We start from the raw sequence: 27229 nt of genomic DNA, 5'->3' as shown, positions 1-27229 counted from the left end.
AAAGCACCTTGCTGAGTAAATATGTTGATTGAAGAATTGAATGCAAGTAGTTTGAGAAAGATGTTGTGGGGTTTTTTGGACCATTAAATATACATGTAGCAAATATGGGTGCTGATTTCCATATGATTCTTATTCAAGGTTTCCATTGCCCATCTACGGCCATCTCATGTTATATTGCAGATATTATATTTTATGTTATTTGTTGGTCAAATTAAATCAAGTGTGGTTCATTCTCCATCTTGTTTTTTTCAGATTTTATTAAAGCAAAAAACGAGAAATGTTTGTTCCTTTACCAATAAATGTGTATTATTATTATTTCTATCAATTGAATTGAATGAATTATTTGTCTCATATTTTAGTATTACTGTCATTGCTGGTTTCTTATTATTACTAACGGTGCAGTGCAGGAGCTCTTGTGCCCACTCAGTGTTCCCATTGGATGACAGGTCAGTCACGTGAGGCAGTACGGAAGTAGACCATTTTCGGACGAAAACCAAAACATTCGTGGGTGGTGTTTGAGTTATTCAATCTGGACTGACGTTACTCAGCTCCACTGGAGTGGTTCCGCAGACTGTGCCGCATCACTCGACAGCTTTACCCGGGGCCTGGCACGATGCTGAACGCCGCCGCCGCGGAGAGGAACAAGGAGCCCATCCTAGCGGTGCTCCAGGAGAGCGTGAACACCGGGAGACACCTGCAGGCTCTGGAGATCTCCTCCGGTACCGGGCAGCACGTCACACACTTTGCCCAGTCCCTGCGGAATATCGTCTGGCAGCCTTCAGAGTTTGACCGCCAGTCTCTTGCAAGGTAAACGCAGGCTGTGTGTTTCAGTTAGTACATCAAAATACCGTATTAACAGCATTACCTATTACTCGGTTATCACGGTAATAATAATTCCTGCGTAGCTAATTTAAAGAAAGGCATTGACCATGCATCTGCGGTATTACGGTAGTGCATTCAATACTTATAATGCAGGGTTGTGTTTTTTTGGGGTCTGCTTGCATTCACAATAATGCCTTTTGTTCCCATTCTCAGTATCGAAGCGTACAGAGCACACTACCAGCTGCCCAATGTGAGGCCTGCCATCCACCTGGATGCTTCTCTGCCCTACCAGTACTGGGGGGGCATCCCGCCAGAGAGCATAGATCTGGTGGTCAACATCAACATGATCCACATTTCTCCCATGGCTTGCACGGAGGTAGGAGGACAGCTGGTATTATAGTTGCTAGACACTGCTTGCCAATACCAATTCTACCACAGTATTTAGTATACCAGAAGACAGATTTAGATGTAGTGTATCCTCCCAATACATTTTCCAGTGCAAACATGCCTGGATGTCCTAGTGCAGCAGTGCTTCTCTGGCTATACTGAACCACAATCCTTTGCACAGGGAATATTTAATCAGGGTCAAGGTTCACGTGCCTATGTTATTACAAAGCAGTATGACCCGAAATTATGTGATGTGCTTTAGAAGGTAGCCACAGTGTTCAGATTGGATGTATCAAACCCAACGACCAAAGGACCCAGTCCGGGAATATCCCTGAAGTGTGGTATTTTATTTGGGGTGATTTAATCATTTAGGCATTTGTTAATACTGTATGTACCACTATTAAAGCACAATAAAAACTCAAATGGTATTATTTCCTAATATTGAGGCCCTGTGTTGGTTTACATTATGTTTTCATGGTGACTATTTCTTAAAAGAAAAAAAGTGCTAATAAGATTTACAAAACAATAATGTGTAAGCACAAGATAGTAATTTGAGACATCATTTTACATACATTTTTCCCACTGTGAATCATTTGTGCCCTGGAGATAAATCTATTTAGGCCTCAATTTACTGCAAAAGTGCAACAAATGCAGGAACATTTCAATAAATTGGGGTAACAAATTATATTTTCTGCACACAAATGTATAGTTTGTGTACTTGAAATATATATGGTATCTCTCTATGGCCACTCCTGGGTTTTGTGGTGCGGATTGAGTTCAAATTAAGTTAACAGGTTTTGTTTTACAATTAAGTATTTATGACTTAATTATTATCATTATTTGTAATATTTTAAGTAAGTATTAAAGTGTTGTATTTGTCAAATGCAAAAGAAAAACAATATACCTGCTTTATTACTCATAATGATTGACCACGATTGAGCAACATTGGGTTTTAATGGCTTATAAATTCAAGTTATTTTATAGTTTCAACTTTTACAGTCTGGCCATGGTTTCCAGTTTCCATAAGGTGGAGATATGTCAGTGTAAGTCCCCTAGAGTGTATCTGCAGTATGAACCCTTTGACCTAAGATAATCACTGCCCTTTCTACTATTCCTGCCTCGGGTCTATAGTCTATAAAAGAGATCAGGAACATAAAGTAACCCCCACTGCGTGTGATCACTATTTTTCTCCTAGGGTTTATTCAAAGGGGCCGGAGCGGTGCTGAAGCCGCAGGGTCTCCTGATGACATACGGGGTGAGTGAAAGACCATGTTGTCATAAACATGCACTTACCACATTCATGACATGTTGTTATGAAATCTAAACATAAAAGAGTGCCTGTAAATTCTACTTAACATGGTTTCTTGTTGCCCTCAGCCATATGCGGTGAATGGGCAGATCGCGCCTCAAAGTAATATTGACTTTGACTACAGCCTACGGCAGAGGTAAAGTGTTCAACATATGTTTAATGCTTAGCCTAAAGCGGTTTAGAAAGGATTGGTCACAGTATTCTCTGGTCAAAGACAAGTGTGTTTCACTTTGACATAAAGTAGCATCTGTTTTTCTTTAGAGAGAGGCATCAATAATCATTTAAAAAAAGAATGCAATAAACTTCAGCAAATTGATTCCTACTACTGAATGTTTGAATTAAAGATATTCTAAAAGATGGTATCTACAAAAAAACTAAAATGTTTAGAAAAAAACTCTGAATAATGTAATCATTTGTGTTTGTATTGTCTATATGTTGCAAGTCTGGGGACCAATATCTAAAGTAGGATAAGGTCACTGAACAATTATTTTTAAATGGTCACCGTTAAACTTCATGTCAAGGATTATGGATAGAAATTGTCGACAGATTAAAAATGCAACTATATTTAATAAAAATTACATGGAAAAGCTCATTTATTTTTGAAAAAAGTTATTGATTTGCTACAAACCATTTCAAAGTGACACAAATAAACACAAACAGGGAGGAAAAAATAATCTAGTGGGAACTGTACATTTTAATACAAATGTATTTACCTGACTTATATATTTCAGTTTGAAAATGTATTGCCACTATCTACCTAATCATTTGATTTACTGAAGGAATACAATTTAGTTTATTTTTATTTTTTATATTTCCTTTCTTTCTTTTGAATTTGTGTTCCTAATTTGATTGAGGGCAAATTGTTATTTCATCATTTAGTTGTATTTGTTATGTGTAATATTTTGACTGTATTAAAAATCAGTAATAATGCAAAGGTGACTGAATGCCTTTTAATTTGACAGGAACCCCGAGTGGGGACTCAGGGATATCTCCTTCCTCGGTTCTATAGCAGAGAAAAGTGGTTTATTCCTGGAGAAAGTTGTGAGTAAAAAGCTCATTCAAACATCATAAACAAACAGTGCAGTTATGGGATTACTGGTTTACTAAAGTCTCGTTTTTGTTATCTTTTCCTTTCCAGATGGACATGCCTGCCAACAACAAGTGTCTTCTGTTCAGGAAAGAGAGTTTGGTGTGAAGTGTCCTAAGGTCCAGTGTGTGGAGGACAACGGTCCAAGCGCCTTAACCTACACTTGAAGCTCAGATACATTGCCAAATTCTCCGGAACTTTTAATAAATTGTTTTCCCATATTCTGGTACACATTGACATCAACGCAATTGTTTACTCAGACCTGACATACTACTCCATCTACTCTATTATATTCTTCTGTATTGCACACTTGAGTAAAACATGCTCACTGATATGTCTTTGTACTTCTTTTTTTACCTCCATACAGCCACCTACTCCTTTCTATTTCTAAGTTAGCAGAAGTGCTTTGAAATCATCCATAACAAAAGAAAAACTATATATAACACCTATGTAAAAAAGACTGGTATAAAAAGGCTAATATAGAATAAAATGTATACAATTTCATAGAAAAACATAATATTGAGGTAATATGTCTAGCTAAGCATTTTTACAAGTGTGGCTTTACTTCTGCCTACTATTCTATTTTTCAAAAACATGAATACATTTATTTTAAAAAAGAACATCTATATTTGATCTTATTTTTAAAAAAAACATAAGAACATTGGTATTATTAGGCTTGCAACACACCTGGAATGTAGTACAACCTCTGTTGTAATTAATATATATAAGATATTTCATGTCTTCATTTAAGGAATACTTCCCCGACAAAATAAAACATGTTCGTCCCACAAGCCTTCTCTGTGAACAAAAACGTTCAAGGTATCACAGTGTGAGCAACTGATGGTCATTTTGAGGGGGAAACATTCCTTAAACCTACAGTATTTTAACACATTTTGTGTCTTTTGATTTCAAGACCCATAATTAAATATCAGCTTTTCTTGTTGGAATCCTGGTTTCAGTGCTTAAGGTGAAGGTGACCCCAGACAAGTCTGACTCCTGGGATTTCTATACACAGGTCTTTTTTTTCAGAACATCACGTAGCTTCTTGAGTCTGCGTTCAGTGATGACTCTGACGTAGCTGTCTGATTGGATGATGGCAATGCCGTCCTGCACCACACCCATCACCAGCAGAGGGTTTTCCTCCATGGTGATGTTAGGACACGGACAGCTCCAGTCTATCTTGGCGATGGTCACCTCCAGGTGCTTGGTATTGAAGAAATGCAATCCCATCTTTTCATCTCTCAGGACCTCCTCCAAGCTAAAGCGAGCTAAGCCAGAGTCCAGATCCTCCACCAGCTCTGTCAGCCGCCCCACAATAGCAAAGTCACTCCGGCACAAGCTGGGCACCATTCTCCCCTTCACCCGACAGGCCTTGCAAGGTTTCTTTTCGGCCTGTGGGCAGTTGGCCTCGCACTCCTTCTTGCTGTTGAAGCTGTTGGCATTCCCATGGCAGCCGCCGTAGGCAAAGGCCTGGCACTGTTTCAGGACAGAACTCCAGGCCCAACGTGGCTCCCAGGATTTGCAGGGGCCCTGGACAGCAGGCAGGAAGCAGATGCCCGTCCCCTCTCTCTGACAGGAGGCCTTGCACTCCTCGTAAGTCTCGAATCGGTTGTGGCTATCATCGCATCCGCCGTTGCTGAAGGCCACGCAGGTGCTCAGCTTGCCGTCGTAAAACCAGTCCACGTGCCGCTCGCTGCTGCACACTCTCAAGTCTACGGGAGCCAGGCAGTCTGCTGGCGAGAAGGGCCGCCCCATGGACATCTCAGGGTCTTCAGAGAAGTCGTCAAGTCCTCGGCGAATCACGGACAAAGGGTAGTCTGCTCGAAGAACCCCCGCAGAGTTCCGCGCAATGCAGGTGTAGATACCTGTATCCCACACCTGGGCGTTGTAGATGACGAGCTGACCGATGTTGGTGATGACCACGTTGCCGTACATCTGGTCGGGCCTCATGACCAGCTGCTCACGCCGTTCGCTCTGCTTCTCCCATGTTACATCAGGTTTTGGGGATCCAGTCACATCACAATGGAAGCTCACTGTGCCTCCTACGTAGACAGATTGGTGGTGTGGGTTGGAGTACAGCATTGGGAACATGGGGTCTTCCTGGGAGGATGTAGGGGTGGGGTTGGCCGTAGTGTCCTGAGGTAGTGGACTGGTGGGGGGCCCGGCCAGGTAAAAGCGGCAGGTGACCACGGTTATTGTCACCCCGCGGATGCAGGCCTCTGCGTCCATGTAGCAGCGGTTGAAGTAGGTGAGGCCATCTGAGGCGCAGGTGAAGTTCGGCTCTTTCTCACACCGGTCCTGGCACTTGCAGATGGGTTGTCCCAGCCAGATGCCACAGGTGGCCCCTTGCTGGCTGCAGATGAAGCCCTCGCAGGTAGCTGTGGAAATGGGGGCTTCAGTTATTCCTTCCCCATCTGGCTGGCCAGGAGTGCCATCGGAGAAACGTGCAGCCACACAGCTGTTGAGACCACACACGTTGGTGCAGCATTTCTCAAAGTCAGCACAGTCCTGCACACACAAAACAGCATTTATAAAATCAGATTTAAATGTAAAAAGAAAGTAATAAAATAATGATTATTAGTTTATCAAAACATAAATAACACCACCTCGTCAACGTTACATTCCCTCTCGCAGGTGCTTTGCGCATCAACCCAGAGGTTGGAATTCAGCTTGTTGGGACAAAATCCTTCGTGTTCAACTTTGGATCCTGCCACACTTGCACACAAAGAAAGTTCGGGTAATTTGCAAATCAGGAGTATCAACAAACACGCACGAATCCATCCTATTTTATTTGTGTTTGGTCCATTAATATCCAGACGTGGATCCTGTATGCATCTGTGCTCCAAAAGTTGTAAAGAGATTTTAAACATTATTGCTCTTTTGCATGAGTCCCCCAGCGAGTAAATCCATTCCTCCTTTTAAGTCTTGAAATTCTGAAGTCGGTTTTCAAATGTAGCCGTCCGTTTTGAGCGTAAACATTATGGAAGTCAGGTTTGTCTGTGTGCGCACAAAGAGTTGTAGCAATCCCGAAAATCAACACGGGCTCCCCATCCGCTGAAAAAAAAAAATCCCAGAAAAGCGTGTAAAACATGCACTCGGGTTGCATGCAATATTTGCCTTGAGAAACAAAACAAACCTCTTGCAACAATTGGACAAACTCTCATTCAGGTCGATTTCCACCGGACAGCGAAACAAGCGAACGGAACGGAACAATGAGAGTGAAAGACGCAACATCAGTCTTTCAGAGAGTGAATGGAGGTGGAAAGGGCAGCCCCTCTGACCGCCCCCACGATCGTCCAGTGTCTGAAACTCTTATGAAGCAACACCATGCGCTAAGCAACTGGACAAACATTGTAAAAACATCAAAGAAAACGTGAAGCCGTGGTGACAAGCTGTCCCAACAACCGTGCTCAAGGAGCTACACATTCCGGTGAGACATCCAACGTTAAATGCGTCCAGACAGCATTTATAGAGGTGTCATTCATACATAAGGAAATGAGCCTGTTATCTGGCTGTTGGGTGTATTGTCATTTTCGGTTATAATTACGCATTCCCGGAGGTTTTACGCACGGAAAACGTATGCATATGCAAGTTTTCCTAGCGTAAAATCACATTTTAAAAACAGAAATTAGTCGTCTGGGGGGGAAAGCGTGTAAAACAAACACGGGGCGTGTCGCGTCTTGTCTGGCAAAACATGTTGTTTACGTCCTCTTGTCTAGACGTCAGTCACTTTAGCACCGTCGCTCATTCACACGGGACTCAGAGAAGCCGCGGTCAGGTGGGAAGGCGTAAAGCGTCCACTTTCTTCAATAGTGGGCGACGCATCTTTGTCCCCATGCGGCTCCGAGGCGATGAGAAGCTGCACCCCCCTCATCTTTTCATTGGAAGTGACCCTTCAACCTTTGGGTGACTTTTGACCGCGCTGCATTCATGCGCTGCAGCGACGTGCCCGGTTATCCAAAAAATCTGGCCAATACCGAGGGAGCGGATAATCAATTCAACCCACCCCCCGAAAAAAGGGTTTTATTGCACTTGAGCACCGGCGACCCCCGAACTGGACAAAGGGGTACCAAATATATTCCCACAAAGATAAATGAATGAAAAAAGATTCATGGCAGAAAGCTTTTAGTAATAGCTTTACTCTTTATTTAGGTGGTTGTGTTTTCAATGGAGTCACAATAGTATGCAAACACAGTTCTGATAACAACGGTCATTACCAAACGTTTACATAGTGCTTTACATTTCCATACAGCGCCAGTAGAAAACATGCACCACGGTTTTTTTATACCCTCAATGAGCGTATTAGACATTAAGCCACGACACTGGGAATGTTGGAGTGGAAGTATAATACGCTAAATCAGAGGTGGAAAGAAAATTGAGAATTTAAAAGTATAAAAGCATTTTGTTCGGATTATTTAAATTAACAATATTTTTGTAAGCTACGATTTAAAGTCCAAGACTTTCCGTAGTCATCTGACATCCTGTTTCTCCACAGTAAACCATTCTACCCCCTCCTATTGTACACATTATGAGGGTTGTAAAAAAGAATGAAATTACAGTAAATACTCAAAACGTGTTAAAAGTATTACAATAACTTTCCACCTCTGATTCTTACAGTCCCACAAATGACCGCACGGCCACAGCAAAGTAGCAGAAGAGTATTGTTTTACATTCATAAATACATTGCATATAAAAATCCCCAAAAAGCAATCCATTAAAAAATATTCCTCTCACCAAGGTGAATGTACTGCTAAGACACAAGATCACTTCCCAAAGGCTCCATCTGTACGTTTGTTCAAGGTTTCCTCCCCAGCGCCATCAATCTCTGGAAGTTCCCCCAAAAAGTGAAAACTCTGAGAAATGATCAAGCTGCTGAAACCAGTTCAAGTGATAAAGCTGCAACTAAGAATATTCGATTAAGAAAATGGCCTGAGAAAGTCAACAGATGTCCAAACCCAATGAGAACGGACTGGAATTCAAACGGGGAGTCTGTAAAAACGAGACGACTTGGCTCAACTTTGCTTGTTGTTTTCACAGATTGAGCGCTAGAGAGAACGGTCTCGTTATTTATTTGTAATCCTGTATTAGTCTGTCCGGTAAACTAGTTTCTCATGACATTCAATTCAAACCTCATTTAAAAACTAAATCTGAGTTTTAAATAAGCATCCTTAAAAAGGAGTTTTCCATGAAACACAAATAAGTTGAACACTGAAAGCAGGGCTCCCAAAACATTCAAGACAAAAACAAGCATAAGCTGGATCAAATCACCATCACAGACCAAAACAACGAGCACATATTTACGACTTCAAATACGATAGGTCCTTTTTCATAATAAAAGATGGCCGACATCCCTCCACTCGTGTGTAGTGTTAACAGGTGAGCCGTGCTCCCTAGAGTCACATCTGTCGCTCCCAGGGGTAATCTGGTTTGACTTGATCATAGCGAGCGTCTTTCAGTCAGGAGTACGGGTGAACGGAACATCCACAAGACGTCCCAAAGAAACCAATGCAAGTCCACAAAGGACAATGACAGTTCACAGCTAAATCTGTTCCTGTGAAGACTGCTGGTGGCTCTCCGTGCGCCTTTATGGCCTTCGTGACCTCTCGGAGTAACAACCCATTTCTAACTTTAACCGCCAGTCCTCTCCTTCACTATGAGATCTTACAGTTCCCCTTAGAGGACGAGCTCTTCGGAGGACTCTGCGGAGGCCGGAAGGACTTGGAGCGTTTCAGACTGTTAGCTTTGCTACCGTTAGCGCCCGACGATGCACTGTTGGCCACCGAGTACGAGCGTCCGTGCATCATGACCGCGTTCATGCCGTTGGCCATGGAGAAAGACTTGAGGTGGGACTTGATGGAGACGGGGAGGGGCAGCTTGTCTATGAGGTACACGGGGGTGCAGGAGACGATGGAGCGGCAGCACAGGTCCTGGAGGCTGAAGACTGTGGGGCGAAGAAGAAATGTGGACGTTATGTCACAACAACCGTAAGTTAAATACTCAATACTCTTCAAATACGTTTTCAGATGGCTCAAACTTTTATATTTGGACCATGGCTGCACAATGTAGAAAAACTAATTACAGTTATTTGGAATGATATTTCAACTGCGATATGTTTGCACTATTAGAGGGAAAACTACTTTTGAAACATTACTCACAGTATCATTGACATTTTTTTTAAAAAGATACGAAGATTCTTCCTTTAGCCTGTAGAATACTGTTTGTAGGCAGGGACCTCTCTGCAGCATCACACCTTTGAATTAATAATGATATTTTCACATATTTTGCCGATAACTAAATGTTCCTTTACTGCAATTTAGTCATTCATAAATCCACACTGCACATTTGTGAACATTCCAATGAATCGTTCAGCTCTATTCTTTCATTATATCCACATTACTGTTCATTAGATATCACAAAAGTAATTGTGTAAATAAAAGTTAAATGTTGATTTATTGTGCAGCCCTAATGTAGGCATCACAACAAAGGGGACATTTAGCTGAGGCACTCCGCCAGATACAAATATTTAGACACATTTAGAATGATTTGCTTCTTATCTTATCAATATTTAAGCTTTGTTTTAATAATTGTATTCTTCCAGGCCCTTCTTATGTTCCCGAACAATTCAGTTGAAAATAGCTTACATGAACACACACGTTTGTCTTATAGGAAAAACAATAATGTATAGATCTTAAATATTTTTAAATAAAATGATTTGGGCAATAATCTTGTACTTCATACTACATTTGATCTACTCGTGTGGTGCTCCAGATGAATGCAGTATGGGCAAGCAATACAACAAATATTCCTAAAGACAAAATATATGATATAACTATGATAAAGTTACAGAGGCCGCTTCTCTGTTAAATTTCGATTTCTTCTCGGACTGACCGAGCGAGGGGAAAGTGGATACTCAAGCGCCACACATAAAACGCGGCACTGTGAAGGACATTATACTAAACCACTGATAAACATGTTTTATTTACGGCTGTACAATCAATCACATTTGATCAAAACTTCAACATGGACTAGTCGGTTCATTATGTCACAGGAAGCACAATATTAGTTTCATTCTAAATATGTGCCAGGTTTAATTAATTATTGTAGAACTAAAATATATATCGCTCCAACATTGTGGGGTAGGGTTGGTCAAAATATTTACAATTACGTTTTTTTTCAAATGGTGCAGACCTTATTTATTATTATTTGAAACACTCAAGAGCAGTGTGTCTTTTCAGAAATAATGTCCAGGTCACTATGTAATCCAAATGCTTTTGAGTCTGTCAAATACACTTCTGAAAATTGGACGAATGCAATTTTAACATCCTTCATCCGTTTTGTTTGTTGTCATTTATCTAAAATTGAGAAAAACAATGCATTCATAATCTGCCATTTCAAACCAGCTCACCTCGGTTGGGCCTCCAGAACTTCTCCATCCCGTGCCTCATCAGCACAATGCGTGAAAGCTCTGTGAAGGACTCGATGACGTTGAAGTTGCACAGCGGGCTGACCTCAAAGAAAGTCATGCTGTTCTTCTCCGCGTAGGCCCTGGCCTGCTCTGTGGGCACCTGCCGCTTGAAAGCCAGGTGAAGACGATTCCCCACCAGGATCCTGGGCACGCCTGGCGCATGCTGGTGGAAAACAAAATGAGTTTCTAAAAACAATGTTACATGCTATCTCGTAACCTATTCATGCAAAGACCCCTTGAATGTCCTTTAGTGAAAGTGTTCTCTGGATTTGGTCAATCACATATCTGGCAGAAAACGGAGTTTCTCTATCAAACTGTAATCTTTGGGCATATGGGACTAGTTTGGTTCTATATGTCATTATATTTTATGAAAAAAACAGCAGTCCCATGTGCCCCAAGACTAAATATAGAATAGAAATGCTATTAGAAATATTAAGAAATGGGTGCATCTTAAAGACTCGGAGGAGAATAACAACTTGATTATGAAATCACACATATGCAGTGAAATAAACAGTTCATATGGAAGAAGTTTAATCAACACAAACAGTTGTCTAACTTTTAAAAAATTCTGCATTTGAAAATTGATACAAATAATATTTGTCCTGTGATTCAAAAGGTAGTTTTATCAGATACCTCCCCAAAGTATTTCCTACCATATTTCAAGACTTCAGACCAATCTGAGTACGGGTTGCATAATTAAATATAGTATTTTGGAGAAAAAAATAAAGCCATTGCACTAATAGCTATCTTTCTTTGCAGATGAATGCAGGTGGATTTCCTTTGTTTCAAGCAGTATGACACTACCTCGTCTATTTCCCGTATCCAGCGGTCGATGCCATCAAACGACCAGTTGTTAGTGATGTCATACACAAGCAAGATCCCCTGTAAAAATAAAAAACAAACATGTAGTACATTTGTATACATTTATACAGAATCACATAATGAAGGGAAACACAGAAAATGCTCTGCAAGTCGTCACCTGTGCTCCACGAGAGTAAGACCTGAAGATGGTGCAGAACCTGCCCTGCCCAGATGTGTCCCTGTGGAAGACACACAGACATGTAGAGTAAGCACACTAACATGCTATGGGACAGTCACTTTTGCCTCATTGTTTTTAAACACTTACCATAACTCTAATTTCACTCTTTTGCCATCAAGCAGGATAGTAGTTGTCTTGTAATCAATGCCTGAGAGTAAATAGTTATTTAATGTGAGTCAGTCCAGTCTTTTAAATCGATTTCTAAACAGCTGGGGAAAAAGAGATCGTTCCTCACCACTGCTGTAGGCATAGGGAGACTCCACTGATCCGTCTTGTAAACTTTCCAAGATTTCTCCCTTCCCAACATCGCTATCTCCCACCAAAAGGAATTTCAGGAGATAATCGTAACTCTTCACTGGACTACTCTGGGTCCCCATAATCCCGCGCATTGGGTCCAGTTCAGAGAAAGCCTTTGCAGCTCACCAGAGGTCCACTCTTCGGGGAAAGGGACAACCCAGACGTTCCCTAACAGGGGTAGCTAAAGCTAGGCGACCGACGTTTGGCGTTAGCTAACCAGCTAGCTGCTACACTACCCACGATTTACATTAACTATGTATTCTGTAAACTCAGACAATGGTGTCCTGGTCAACTTTACAAATACACCTCAATGTACGTTATCGGCAGTTAAAGCCGGCAGCTAAAGCCGAGTCTAGACACCGTCAATATGATGGAACGCATACAAAAATAACCAAAACAACCTTAACTAGCTGTTAGCTTGTTAGCTAGCCAGCTAACGCAAGCGACAATGACGCATTCTAGCACAAACAGTTGACACGAGGCTGTTTAGTTCCGCAATAAACGATACTCTACCAGACCAAATGTGACTGTTTTCAATTTGTTAGAAAGAATAAAGCCTAAAAGAGATATTCAGCGTCCAAGCCCAACGTCTATGTGGACTGTGTTGGAACTTCCTGGTGTTGATGACATCATGAGCTGCGTCCCATCCGGGGTGGGATTAACCAAATAAAAGAAACACAACAAAATATATTTTAGAAAATATAAAATGATTAAAGGCCAACATGTTATTTATTTATGTATTACCATTACCCAACATTCTCACTAGTAAAACTATTCCTTATCTGCCTCGTTATATAATTTGATTGATATTTATGATTTCTGAAATTACATTGAGGCCCTTACATTTATTAGATATAGGTCAACAGATAATAAATCTGATCGTGGATTATTTAAAAATAATTTAGTAAAATAAATAGGATGTGCAGCTTTTTATTAAAGCTTTATTGTAATTGTATGTCTCAATGTATTTAATCTATAATACAAGGTTCTTTCTATTTTACACAAAATAAATTGATGTATGGTTTTTGACCCTCACTTTATGTATGTTTTATTTACGTTTTTTATGGAAAAGCTCTACTGCTCCCTCACCATGGAGGCTGAAAAAGTGAACCATTATTGAGCAACTTGATTATTTTAAATTCGACTTTAATCTCCACCTAATGCTATTTTTGTATTGGAATTGATAAGGAAATGTCATATCAAGGCATTTGTAGCAACTGTGGGGAGTTCTCTCCAGTGATTGCAGAGTATAAAAGCCAGCTGAAACCCCACCAAAGTATCTGGTCTTGTTGATGTCAGTGATAGGCGCTGTCTTGAGTGAAAATGGCCTGATGCATGCTGTGATTTTGTTAGTGCTGTTTTGTTCTGCCTACTGTTATCGTTCCAGAGGAAGAGCTCGCTATGCTTGTGCAAAACCCTGAACAAGAGTGGGAGAGAATGCAGAAAGTAATAAGTGACTAAATGAGTGAGGACCTCAAACCGACATTCCTGAGAGCGGCAAGTGGTGCATCTACAACACTTGCACCAAGGCAAGTTCCTGAGTATTTGGTTGTATCTTCCTACGATGACCAGAAAAGTGCCTTCAAGCCAGAAAAGGGTGCCAGACCCCTACCACCCTCGCTCAGACAAATGTTACTTCAGACTGTCACCACTACTATTGCATCCGGAACAACAGCTTTGCAAACTTGGTATTGCAAAGCTGATTGAAATCTTGTGCCATGTTGACAGAATGTATGTTAGAGTAAGGCAGTGGTTCTCAAACTTTTTCTGTCAGGCCCCCCCTTTGGAGAAAAAAAAAAGTCGGGCCCCCCCCAACACAAATAGTCAGGCTCAGTGGCGGCGCCAGAGATTTATTTTGGGGGTACTGTGGGGTAGCTTGACGTTTCATAGAGGGTGCTCAAACATTTAGCGTTTCCCATTAATGTACCGGGAGCTACAGTTGAATGTTCTACTGCAACACTCCCCACGCATATACACAGTGTGACAGTTACAATGAAGGCTCGATAATCAGCTCACGGCATATAGGTGTAAGCAGGGGTCAAGTGCTATTTTTACAGGTGGTGTGTGGACCTCACATAGGGGGGGTCCGGGGGCAAGCTCCCCCAGGAAGATTTTTAAATATTGAAGTTAAAAGCTGGTGCACTTTGAGAGCAAAATGAAGAGATCTATATGGATACATCTCTCAACACAGAACTGTAAACAGATTTACTATTTCTTTATGGATATTTTACAAATCACTCCCCTTTTAAACTTTATTCATTTTTTAATGTCATATAGTATTTCATACCTGTTTTTTATTTATTCTCTTATTTTTTTATAACTATAATGATCATATAAACGTGTGCCTCGGAAATAATTGTTTACATTAATGGTGACCAAAATGTTTGAGACCCACTGAGATAACACTGATAACACTCTCCTCCACTTTGTTGTTGAAAACACTCCTTATATCCGTTAGCGTAGCTCGCTAGCACCAGAAGCTAACATCATATCTCTCTCTCTCTCTCTCTCTCTCTCCTCTCTCTCTCTCTCTCTCTCTCTCTCTCTCTCCTCTCTCTCTCGCTCTCTCTCTCTCTCTCTCCTCTCTCTCTCTCTCTCTCTCTCCGCTCTCTTCTCTCTCTCTCTCTCTCTCTCTTCTCGGGCTCTGCTCTCTCTCTCTCTCTCTCTCACACACACAAATGGCTCGTTCCACACACACACACAGAGCTTTAATGAAACACAAAGACCCAGACGTATTTTTGAATCAATAATTTTTAAATATATGATTTTTTTTTGTTGTTATCTTTTTTTTTTTTTTTTTAATAACCATTTCTCCTCCTGGTCTCTCGCGCCCCTGGGGGGCGCGCCCCCCACTTTGAGAACCACTGGAGTAAGGAAAGAGATCTTTAAGTATACAGATGCATGGAAATCTCTTAAACTAGGCACCTGTCCTGTTAACAAAGGTACCAAAGACCATTACTACTTCCTCTACCTTCTGACGGATAGCTGTGGATTCAAGACAGAGGTTGGAAAAGCAGTTTTATGTGTTTTGAAAACGAAAGCTTTATATTGACAAACCTCAACCAACCCAAATCTTTGTCTGATCCAGAATAATGCAGATTTCCGGGTGATCAGCAATGTGGCCAACTACCAGCCAAACACTGTGGTTTTAAGAGATATGCCATTTACCATTCCTGTGTAGTGTACATTTCCAAGGTAAGATATGTAATCATGATTTGTCTATATTGCTGACCTCAATACAGAACATGGCAAACTTGTAAGACTGTGACAACTGCTATTCCCTACCTTGTCGTAATGTTCTCTTGTCTGTTGTAGATTGTTTCACTCTAAAGTTGGCTTCTACCCTGAAGTGAAGGGAGGCACTGTTTTTAAAAGAACTCTCACCAAAGAGCAGCTTCACCCTTACTCCTCAAGATGGTATGTTTAGTTTAAACAGGAATTTTCTCCTTTTCTCGCTTAGTGTTTCTCCAAGTCTCAATATAAACCTTGAACAGCTCTGGGGAGAAACTTTAGATGTATTACAAGATCCTCCTAATGTTGCATGGTTTTTCAAACTGCTTAACATTTTAGAGCAGAATAAAATAATGTGGTGGTACACTTTAACCCAAATGCTCAAGTACATTAGTGTTCTAATTATAATGCACATTGTCTCAAACTAGCAGTGGGGTTAAACAAAAAAATTGGTCAAAGCTTGTGAGATAAATTACTTTATTGGCAGCTTTTAGCTTCATTTGAGAACTTACACCTGTAATACCTGAGTAGGGAAAAGAAACCACAATAAATTCAAAGCAGGACAAACTTGGTATTGCAACTTTCTTTAAAAAATTGTTTTATTACCAATTGTTATGCCAAGGTCTGATCTGTTAAGACTTTTGCAGGTTCCCTTAAAAAAAAGATGAGCGTATTCAATACATGCACTACAAGTGTTCTCTGGAATTGATCACTGCTAAAAAGCCAAAGCAGCAAGCATTTTCCTACTGTGTTACCAAACGGCAAATGTGTGACACAGCCTTGCTTAATTTATATGAATCTAAAACGTTAGTTTGCCGACATCATCCTTTTCCACAGCATCTGGCAATGACATCACTGTCACCAAATCTTTACTGTACCTTGGTCAGCAAATGTACTTTGAGGCCAAGAAACCTGAGCATGCTGCTGCATCCACTGGAGCGATGAGGATGTACATCAACACGTGCTTCATTACTGCTTCTCAAGACTATACCTCAACACCTAAATATACAGTCATTGACAACTTTGGGTGAGATTTGGATTTTTTTTAACTAAAATGGGCATCTTGTGTGTTGGTTGGAAATAAAACATGCCTTTACTCCTTATTTGCAGCTGCATGATTGATAGCAAGGTGTCGCTGCAATCAAAGTTCATCACCGGTACTTCAAAGACGTCCCAGAAATTCGGCATGACTGCCTTGATCTTCAAGGACAAGGTTTCCACTTCATCTGCATCACAGGTACTGTGAAGATCAACTGCTACAGAGCTCTAATTCTTTATATGGAAAGTGTAAATTAACTCTGAAGTCCAAATGTCTTTCAGCAAATCTACATGCTCTGTGACATCTCAATGGGGGCTGTGACTCCGACTGCAAAGTCAAAGGCTTGCAACTATGACAAAGCTACCAAGAAGTGAGTTGACTGTGGTTAAAGTAAATCCCTCCGCAGGTGGAGGCAGCTTGCTTTATAAGTCTTACAGGATGCCATGTGCTTTTCACCTAATTGTATTATTTTGCTAGCATTTCAAGACCTGATTACTTATTTTGTATGGCTTAGGTGGAAGGAGCTGTATGGTGATGACTCTGTGAGCAGCTGCTGTGAAACCACCTGCTCCTCTACAAGTCCTAAGAGTAAGTTCAGACATGTTGTGTTATAAAAGGAAATTTTGACAAAACCTGGCCATATTAATTTGTGACTTTACACAAGTGAAGCATCACTTTATGACTGTTACGGGCAATATGAGGCCAAATCCTTGGGGACAATGAGAAAAGCTTAACATGTAAAAACTGACTACTTGTTTTTTCTTCAAATGTTGAGTTTTGTAATTTTGTTTTTCAGCTACCAGGAATATGTTCTCCAGTCACTCTTGGAAGGTGGACGTTCACCCCTGGATGAAGGTCTTGGATGCTGACACTTTCACTTTGGAGGACCCCAGCATGGCAGCGCACAAAGACTACCTGCAGCACTGGAACATGACTATTAAAACAAATATGTGATGTGAAAATAATCAGACTTTTAAATAAATGGCTTCTCGTGTACTGGATGTTTCAATGGCCTATTCTTGAAGTTGTGACATGAATCCTTCATTGCTTTTAAGGGTACAGATTTAAACCAGACTTAATTTCACAATTGAGTAAACTGATTTATTTAAATGGAACAATTGGTACCCTCAATACACTTGACATAGTCATTTATCAGCATGTGTGCATTTCTAAGTATTTCTTGAAAATGAACCACAGCATTTCTGTAGATGCAGTTGTGTACCACAAGGGGATGGAAGAGATTCACTGTCTTTGCATGAGTAAATTCAGCAGGAAGTTCAATAATCCTCTGCCTTAAAGGGTTCCCAATAAGAACGTGTTGCAGCTGCTTTTTCTTGAGGCTTTTCTCCATGAAGGCTAATAAGTCTTGTAGCCTGCAAGTCATAAAGTTGGGTTTCCACTGTGATGGGTCTTTAGTCAAAAGGAGATGCATTAGTGCAGTTTTAAAATGGATATCCTTGAGGGCATTATTTCCTGATATTGCTGTTTGTCTCTTGTGGAGGAAATGTGCAATTTCAAGAGTTTGTCTGTGGCATGAATTTACAGGCAGGCGTTTAGAGATGTGTTCCAAGAAGTGGTCCTCATAGTTGGTCAAGGAGAGCGTCCAGAAAGTTTCAAAGCCATTCATGGAGTTTGGATCGATGAAGAAATGAGCATTGGTGTTTATTTTAACCACAGGATTCATTCTGAAGCCAACCTTCTTCCCCGATCTAAATCGAACAACCAGAGCACCTGGAGCACTGATGTAGCGAATGTTCAGCTCAAACTCATACTTGTGAGAAATCTGTTCCCATGCTTGTTTGATTGTGCTCTGAAACCATTTTGTAACCTTCAATTTTGACAGAAATGGGGAGTCCTTCATGCAGAGAAGGCCATCAGTCTTTTTCGTCTTTACTTTCTCAGTCTCGCAATGCAGCAAACACACCATGTCCTCTGAATTAGGAGACTGACAGGGGCAGACATTTTGGATTGTCTTATTTTCCACTAGTTTGATTTGACCACATGCTTGCATATCTGGCGGCTGGTCACTTGCCTGATTGAGCAGACACTGGAAACTATAAGGATCTAGAGGGGTAAAAGGGACAATGATATTGTACATGTCCACTATCTGAAAGTCTTCAATCACCATACCACCGTTTGTATCACATACGGCTCTCATGGCCTCCAATAGATCATTTGCAAACCCCTCCAAAAACTCCTTCCTCTTATCAGATGAGACTTGAATACATTTAGAATGAAATCGCTGCAGAGTGTTGCTGTCTGGTAGCAGCACTTCAGCAGCAGTGCAGGTCACAGTTAAGGCCCTGGTTTCTTCTTGTTTAATTTGGGAATCTTTACCGAGGTATTTCCTAAAGAAGCGGATCATGGAAATTACAGAAAGTGCGTTCCATAAGTACCAAAGGTAATCCCGCTCCCAGTCAGCCATGTCCTTCTCCGTACTTTCATTTTCTGATGTTGAGGTGTGAGGGTGTGATGGAGGGGATTCTTGTTCATTCGAACCAATCACTTCAGGCTTTTCCTGTTGTCCTTGTGGGCTTCCTGGGTCTATAAAAGAGACAGACTGTACAGTCTGGGTGTCTTCTTTACTTTTCTTGTCAAACTGTACATTTCCATTAAGCCCCTGGTCAATTTGTGAAGTTTGCAGAGCCGTTTCAGGTTCCCTTTGGGAGTTTTGTGGTTGACTTTCTGTAACATCTGAGTTGTGATCAGCAAAGTCTTCCTCTGATTCTTGTGTGGTGACAGACACATCTTCTAAGACAGATATGTTTTTAGTAACATATTGATCAGGCTGAAAGTCATCATGAGGATCTCCATTGACAGTATGTATCATATCTTCAGGGGCCATTACATGGTCGAGTTCCTCTTCTTCTCTCAGCAGCCTCTCTTCATGCTTCTGCATGCCCAGTGTGGTGAAATCTTCCCCATTCTCAACCCCGGGGTCCTCCCTTGGATATGTTAAGAGACCCAGAGCCACCACAAACACTCGCAGCAGAATATCTTGCATCGTCTGTGAATGAGTCAAACACCATTAAAAATTGTCCAAAATAATGTCAGTGATTTGAAAAAAAAAATAGAGCTGCAAAGATTAGTAGGCTTATCAATGTTTTTGGCTGTTTTCAGCCTCTAACATTTTTTCTGTGTTTCTGTTCGATAGTTTTACATTTGGTTGTATGAGATACATATTCATAGTCAATGTAGCCTAAAGCACATGTGAGCCCCCACGCCCCCCAGTATAGAGAAACAGACAGGACTTCAAAGTTAGTTCAATTAAAAGTGAATATTTTGTAGGTTTTCCTTCCTTTTTTTTTGACTAACTTTAACAAAGTAAAATATATAAATAGCTTATACAACACCTTTTTCTTTTTTTTAAACATCCATACTTTTCTTTTTTCTTCTTCAGACATTTCATAGACCAATCAATTAATCCATAGAATAATCGGCAGATTATAATAGCCCTAGAAAAATGCTTAAGTGAAAAACGTCCCTTTAATTACATAAAAAAAAATACTTAATGTGAATTGTACAGCAGGCAAACTTTCATAATGATGCTAAACGAAAGCTACTTCCTGGAAGTCCTGAGAACATCTCTTTACTTATTTCTGTAACTACATTTGACATGGAACAACATTTATAATTGCACTTAACATTAAAGGAAAAGATCAAGAATACGCACCAAAAGAAATGATGAATTATCTCAGCTTTGCAACGCTCCGGTAACCTATCTGCACGGTAGGTACAAAAGAGGAAGCAAGACACTCAGTGATCTCTTCCTTTTTTAGATGTCGTTGCAGGTTGTGTTTCGTGACTTATTTCCTGCACACCCTCTGCTGTGACATTTCCCTGTGCATTGCAGAGAAGAAAAAAGATAGCACTGACTTCCTGTAAGTTTCACCGAATAGTCATAAAAGCCTGAAGTGAATTTTCTCAGATAAACTGAGTCATATAACGAACCATAAACTTTCACAATAAATTAAATTATGTTTTAAAGGACCAAGCCTTAGGCCAGGCACTATTGATACAATTGTGTACTAGCTATGAATAGGAGGTAAGCCCCTGCCTTTTATATTGTGGTGGACTTCTAACTGGTTTGTTCAGCACTGTGGGTGCAGTTGAGTTCAGAGGACTATGTGGAGAAAATAAATCCCCATGAGATTGAATAGTTATCATATTTTCCATGATATAAGCTATTGTCTCTTGATTTGAATTGCCTCTGATTAGATAAGTGGAAACAGATTCAACCTTCACCTTTTAAGCAAAAACCACATTTTCCAGACAAAGCTTCGGGTATTTGAATGTTTGGAGATGATTTTTGCATGTCGGGATTGTTCGGGCTGCAGCTGAACTACATTGCATCCCAGAGGTTTAGGGAACTTCAGTTAACACTATAAATACTACATTAATATAAGACAGGACAAATGTGAGTTGCAAAAGTATTGACTTGGAAGTGTGTTTATGACGCTGTTTTAAAGAAACTGTGCAGCTGGATGAGAATCTTTTGTTACATCACCTTCAACACCTGTGCGGGGAGGAGCATGATGACAGGTGATGTGGTCGGCTTTGAACATCACCACAGAGAGTTCAAGGAAAACCTTTCAGTCGGTCCGAGCTACTGTGTCTGAGTAAAACTGCAATATATTTCCCAAGGACTATATCAGTATATGATTTATTTTCCTTTCCGTTTTTTCATCTACTCAAAATAAAAACGGTAAGTGTACTTTTGTGAAATTCCTTCTTGATCAATATCATTGGGATGCCTGACTTTGTTCTTGTTTTTTATTTAATTAAATCTATATTTAATCACGCAGTGTAATATAAATAAATATCACTTTTCTAATAATACTCTGACAAACTGATTAAAGTCTTCATGAAATCTGGTCAGGAAGAAAAGTCAGGGCATAATAAGTATGGTACCATTTTGCTAATAGAATAGGTCATCCTTCATATATAATAATAATAATACTATATTTGAATTCTTATAGGTTAAAATGAGTTCAGACAAGAAACATCTTTTAAAACATAGCATAACAAAGTAAAAGTCTGAACATAACTCTGAATCCAGAACAATGTCCAAGCATTTGACTCTAATCTTCAATCTCTGAATATGAACTTTCTAACTCTTAATTCAACACTTAATGGAAAGTCTTTAAATATAATATTACCTTAAGTGAATTATGTGTTCCATAGTGCCAAGAGAATCAGCATGATGTGGGGCCTTTTTACCACTTTTCCACTGATTGAGTTCCAACTTCCTATTGCATGTTCTTTCACAGATTCAACCCCATCTGAACTAAAGATCCACCACATCTCCCAAAATGGATAAGTTTCGTATGATGTTCCAGTTCCTCCAAGCCAACCAGGAATCTTTTATGAATGGGATCTGCGGTATCATGGCACTTGCCAGTGCCCAGATGTACTCGGTCTTCGAGTTCAGCTGCCCCTGTATGCCAGAATACAACTACATCTATGGGATCGGACTGCTCATCATTCCACCCATATGGTTCTTTCTTCTAGGGTTTGTGTTGAACAATAATGTGTCAGTGCTCGCGGAGGAATGGAAAAGACCAATAGGGAAACGGCACAAGGATCCAACGATCCTTCGCTACATGTTTTCCTCAATCGCACAGAGATCCTTGATAGCACCAGCAGTGTGGGTCTCCGTCAGCCTCATGGATGGGAAAAGCTTCTTCTGTGCTTTCAGCATCAACTTGGACATTGAAAAGTTTGGGAATTACAGTGTCATGAACGGGTTGACAGAAACAGATAAGCTCAAACTCCTGGCCAGGATTCCATGCGAAAAGTTATTTGAGCACCAGGAAATACGAGATGCAGCCTCGCGATACATCAAATGTATATCACAGGTACCCAGAGGATTTTATTTTTTCACTTTTTTGTGAATGATGTTAAACTGAGGGGTCATAACCTGGTATGCTTTGACGGAGACAGGTTAGACACTTATAAAGACCAAACTTCACTTAAATGGCACGGTTGATTAGCGTAGGAGGCCACTATGTGATGATTAGAAGTATCTGTGCTAGGTTCTTAACAGCAACCTGGGTAGAAATCCGACCTGCAGCCCTTTGCTGAATGTCAAAACTATTTATTTCCATCTTCTCCTGAAAAAAGCACCAACATTGTTGAACAAAAATAAGTTACTGCTAGCATGTTTTTTGAAGATGTGGGTTCAGCAAAGCTAGCTAGCTAACCAAGACAACATGGCTAGATTGTAATTGCTAGATAGTAACAAGAGCATTCAATATAGCTGAATAGCCTTGCCTATTCATTTTTGTAATGCACTGTAGAAATGAATACCCCCCTTGAGTCCTTTTCAGAACAAGGGGTAGAGTTGCATTGCAAAAAACCTGACAAAAAACAAGGATGGTGCAATACTCTGTTAGCTTGTTTAAAAATATTTGTTTTAACAAAATGTGAACCTGATTTCTGTCTTGCTTGCCTCTCAGGGCTACTGTACCATACCCTCTCCTTTGAATATAACAATAATCAAAGCGTCTTTCTATTTTGCTACTTTGTAAATCAACAGAATTCATTATTGAGCACATGATTCTTGTCTATAAAAGGCACAGGTGTAAATACAACTAATAATGTAAAGATTAATAGAACATAATAAAGTAAATAGTCGGATTAATCAGTTGATTTACAGTTAGTGTCTCCAACAGTTGGGAGACTTTAAGCTATCCGTTTTTTTAACACAGCATATGATGACGAAGCATCTTACATTTTCTTTGCTCCATTCCTCAAAAACTGTAGTTAACCTAAATCTGCACCAGACTTTGCACTTTGAGTTCACTGAAGCTTTCCTCTTTGCTTATTAGAGTGATAGATAAGCCTCTAAATGTATTATTCATTGCACTGGGACCTATTTCAATCCATCCAAAAAACACCCACTCTGTTCTTTAAGTCTTTGATCAGCCGCAGGCCATATTATACACAGGCTTAAAAGTAAGATGTCTCTGAAAAGTCTATTGATTCTGTTAATGAGCTATGGAACTGTCAGGAAGCTCAGTGAGATGCTTTTTTGGTCACATATAGGACAATTTCACTTCAGTATCTACAAGAAGACAAACACAACTCAATATTAATCAAAGGCCATCTTTCTTTTATCTACTTTCGTACACCTTATTATCATTAATGAGTGCTCAGAATTGGGGTAATTTTGGCACACCAAAACATTTGATAGTATCTATTTTTTACAGGCATGTGGATGGATGTTTCTGCTAATGATTACCTTAACGGCCTTCCTGATCCGAGCTATTCGTCCATGCTTTTCTCAAGCTGCCTTCCTCAAGACCAAGTACTGGTCCCATTACATCGACGTTGAGCGCAAGATGTTTGACGAGGCTTGCAAGGACCACGCCAAGAGTTTCGCCAAGGTTTGCATTCACCAGTACTTTGAGAACATCAGCGGGGAGATGCAAACCCTCCACCACCATCGCACCACCGGCAAGGACGACAGCGACGACGGAGAGGATGATAAGAGGAGTGACGAAGAAAAACTTATGGGTATCAGAGCGCAGGATGACATGAATAAGGTTTTATGGAACTGGCACACCTGTAAGCCACCTCTGGCTCTGAGAAAGGAACAAATGGAGGGTGAAAACAATGGCAAACTGAATGGGAACGCCAAGGGAGCTGCCAATGGATTAGTAAATGGACACACCCATGAAGTGGCGAAAAAGGAATGGGCGGTTTATTACAGTAAGGTCTGAAACGTTCAAGAGGATAAGAAAAGCTTGCATTGGCTCGTATTTGACTTTCAGAATTATTTTTGTTTCTATTAGCTAGTATTAGTAATTTGTCAAAGTGAGTTAGAATATAGGCTGGTAGTAAAACATCATAACAACACACTGGAGAGTTTTGTTGATTGACAACGCTAGTTAATGTTTGTGCTGCTCTCAAGTGCAAGCCACTATAAATATCTCCAGGGCAAGGAAAAGTGGTGTGTGGACGTCCAGACTCTGCTGCTCCTTGCATTATAAAAAGGGACCTTGTGACGAAAGAAAGAAGTAATAACACAATCTGTCGCCTAGAAATAAAAAGATGAATTCATACAAAGAAAACACTCTTTCTAAAAGCAAAACACTCATATGTTTTGCTGCTACAGACTTGCTTTGTCTGGGAAGACTAATAGCATATAGCTGATAGCTAGCTAGCTTGATATTGCTGTTCAACCAACGTTACTTAATTAGATTCCAGTTTGCACAGTTTTGGTTAGTTTGACCATTAATAATTTGTGTTTATTTTCAAAAGACTGAAATAAACTGGGCACCTTACAAAAACTACAACTAACAACTAACTTTGAAAATGCTAGTAATGTATTCTGTATGGAGTTTGGGTCGGTCAAGGCTATGCTAACATTGTAGATGCTATATCAACACTAAAAAATAATGTTACATTTGGTGTAAACAGATCACAATACTACATGTTATCCTTTTATATTACCCAGTAACTGCCACTTGAGGCCACCCAAGCAAGACTTATTTAGCCTACATTTATTAATCACAAGAACTGAATTGAATCACTAGAATCAGCCTGGGCTTTCAAAAGTAACAACTTTTTAATTAGTTATTAACATATATGTTATATAATTTATTAGGCCTTGAGGCAAATTTCTAGCCTCTAACCTTGTTATTCGACATAAACCTACAATGCTACTGTATTTCCAATTTGGAAAAGCAATGATTTATGCAAAACAATAAAACAATTTACATGTCACTAAGAAAACAAGGCCAAGATTTACATCTCTCTTGCTCCCTCATTTTGTTGTCAGTCACTGCTTGGTAAAACATTAAGGAATTGTTTTCTATGTGATGAAAAAGCCTTTTAAAGCAATAGCATTATAGTAAACTGTATATAACATGGTGTTTCCCTACAGTGGTAATATATAATATTCAGATCTTTTATTGAAGTAAAAATAGCAATACTACTATGTAAAAATTACCTTTTTACAAGCAAAGATCCATTCGAATCTAACTCATGAAGACCAAAAGTACTAGCATGAGTACTTAAGATAAAATACAAATTTAGCGGGATGACATATTTTAGAATAATATTTATTATCACTGGATTTTCTTTTATTCATGTATCATTTAATGTTGCAGCTGGTAAAGATAAACCTTATATTATTTGATTCATAAACTGCTGGGTATCTTTACCTAGAATAAAACATCATCATTTAAAAGATTGGTCAACCACTAAGAGATGTCCCGCCCCTTAGAAGCGCTAACCAATAGAAGCGCAATTGTTACATGGTGATGTCATTATGTTACAGAAGTAAACAAAGGAGTCCAATTGAGGCGTTTCAGGCAGGGGGGGGGTGGAGAGAGACTCCCTCTGGAGGAAACTTTGGGATTTTAGCCTTTGCAGAACATTTACATGAACAAAAACTATAACACACTACAGTGAGGGGTAAACCCAAACAGCATAATAGGGCCTCTTTAAGAGCCTGAATCTGCAAAGTAAGTTAAGTTATCAAATACATGTAGTGGGGTAAAAAGAAGATTACTGGCCTCCAAATGTTGTAGCATAAACTGAAAATACTAATGTAAAGTACTAGTACTTCAAAATTGTATCTCAGTAGAATTCTTAAGTTAATATACTTTCCGCCACTGTTCTCACAATCTGTATAACTTCAGGAAGCTGTTGTTGACAATGTGTTTCATCATATTTCACAAGAGGGCGTGCTGTTAACAAAACCACCATCCTCCACAAGCCAACAACGAGAACCAACCCTGCAGCTCCAACAACACACTTCCCATCGGATTCTGAAACCTGTTAACACCCAACAGTGCATGCTTTGTACAGGAACAGTGTTTATATGCTCATGCATCTGTGCACTCAATCCAGCTGTTCCTGTATTCAGCAGTAATGGCATGAAAATGGCATGGATCTCATCGAATCCTCCCTTCCTCCCCCCCTGGGGATTGGTGAAGTAGCACTCCCCTTGACCATCCCACAACTCGCCCAGTAGCCCAACAGCTGTTCTTCCCCCAGCCAAGGCTGCTGGTGTGGGGGAGGATGGACGTCTTTGTCCAGACTGTGACTTTTTTCTCTCTGTGTCTACCATTTTTCATTCTCTAATATTTCCTTACTTCCTACTTTGTTCCCTCTATCCACAGAATCCTCCCCCCCATCTTCCCTTCCTCCTTCTCCCTTTGCAAAAGAGTGACAAGATGTTTATATATAGATCAAACCAAGCAAATATGAATAACAATCTGCTCCAAAAATACAACCGTGTGTACAAGTGAAGGAAATAGTGAATGATGTGGCGTCTTCTGCTTCTTTTGCTGACCTCCACTCCTCACACAAATGGCTTTGTTATGGTTGTCAGGACATCTGGGCATGCTGCTGACCGGGGCCTCCCTCGACATTGCTGCAAACGTCTCTCTCTCTTCCCTCACTCACACACACGGCTGTGTGCGCACACAGACACACACACAGCAGCGTGCTTGCAGGCGCCCTATTCGTCAGTGTCGGGCTCATTCTGCCTTCCTTCTGCCTACAGATTGGAGGACAGAGGGAGCGAGGGAGGGCTGAGG

The 27229-nt window shown here is 40.3% G+C and overlaps 6 protein-coding genes across 6 annotated transcripts; 3 read left to right on the top strand and 3 right to left on the bottom strand.

Moving 5' to 3' along the window:
- Positions 1 to 453: 453 nt before the first annotated feature.
- On the top strand, positions 454 to 3939 carry mettl26 (methyltransferase like 26). Its single transcript, XM_034239217.1, has 6 exons — positions 454 to 807; positions 1036 to 1198; positions 2405 to 2464; positions 2587 to 2654; positions 3481 to 3559; positions 3657 to 3939. The coding sequence occupies exons 1-6, from the start codon at positions 614 to 616 to the stop codon at positions 3711 to 3713; spliced, it is 621 nt and encodes a 206-aa protein (XP_034095108.1). The 5' UTR covers positions 454 to 613; the 3' UTR covers positions 3714 to 3939.
- Positions 3195 to 7452, bottom strand: wfikkn1 (WAP, follistatin/kazal, immunoglobulin, kunitz and netrin domain containing 1). Its single transcript, XM_034239215.1, has 2 exons — positions 6212 to 7452; positions 3195 to 6113 (listed from the first exon to the last, which is right to left on the bottom strand). The coding sequence occupies exons 1-2, from the start codon at positions 6473 to 6475 to the stop codon at positions 4611 to 4613; spliced, it is 1767 nt and encodes a 588-aa protein (XP_034095106.1). The 5' UTR covers positions 6476 to 7452; the 3' UTR covers positions 3195 to 4610.
- Positions 7453 to 7728: 276 nt separating this feature from the next.
- On the bottom strand, positions 7729 to 13028 carry LOC117561671 (ras-related protein Rab-40C-like). The gene is made up of 6 exons (XM_034239216.1): positions 12345 to 13028; positions 12197 to 12257; positions 12050 to 12110; positions 11875 to 11952; positions 11011 to 11233; positions 7729 to 9546 (listed from the first exon to the last, which is right to left on the bottom strand). Exons 1-6 carry the CDS (start codon positions 12496 to 12498, stop codon positions 9257 to 9259), a joined length of 867 nt encoding a protein of 288 aa, XP_034095107.1. The 5' UTR covers positions 12499 to 13028; the 3' UTR covers positions 7729 to 9256.
- An 839-nt stretch (positions 13029 to 13867) lies between these two features.
- zp3c (zona pellucida glycoprotein 3c) lies at positions 13868 to 17630 on the top strand. Its single transcript, XM_034239095.1, is given in 11 exon segments — positions 13868 to 14104; positions 14106 to 14152; positions 15281 to 15410; positions 15495 to 15601; positions 15722 to 15776; positions 15778 to 15823; positions 16475 to 16664; positions 16748 to 16874; positions 16958 to 17046; positions 17191 to 17264; positions 17473 to 17630. Coding segments are annotated over 11 exon segments (1260 nt in total).
- A 125-nt stretch (positions 17631 to 17755) lies between these two features.
- LOC117561602 (inositol 1,4,5-trisphosphate receptor-interacting protein) lies at positions 17756 to 20591 on the bottom strand. The gene is made up of 2 exons (XM_034239113.1): positions 20350 to 20591; positions 17756 to 19683 (listed from the first exon to the last, which is right to left on the bottom strand). The coding sequence occupies exon 2, from the start codon at positions 19678 to 19680 to the stop codon at positions 17782 to 17784; it is 1899 nt and encodes a 632-aa protein (XP_034095004.1). The 5' UTR covers positions 19681 to 19683; positions 20350 to 20591; the 3' UTR covers positions 17756 to 17781.
- A 1397-nt stretch (positions 20592 to 21988) lies between these two features.
- LOC117561616 (calcium homeostasis modulator protein 1) lies at positions 21989 to 27229 on the top strand. Its single transcript, XM_034239141.1, has 3 exons — positions 21989 to 22534; positions 23888 to 24389; positions 27196 to 27229. The coding sequence occupies exons 1-3, from the start codon at positions 21989 to 21991 to the stop codon at positions 27225 to 27227; spliced, it is 1080 nt and encodes a 359-aa protein (XP_034095032.1). The 3' UTR covers positions 27228 to 27229.

Source organism: Gymnodraco acuticeps, unplaced genomic scaffold (genome assembly GCF_902827175.1).
Source record: "Gymnodraco acuticeps unplaced genomic scaffold, fGymAcu1.1, whole genome shotgun sequence".
In the NCBI taxonomy this organism is placed as follows: domain Eukaryota; kingdom Metazoa; phylum Chordata; class Actinopteri; order Perciformes; family Bathydraconidae; genus Gymnodraco; species Gymnodraco acuticeps.
This window is presented reverse-complemented; position numbering and strand designations above follow the sequence as displayed.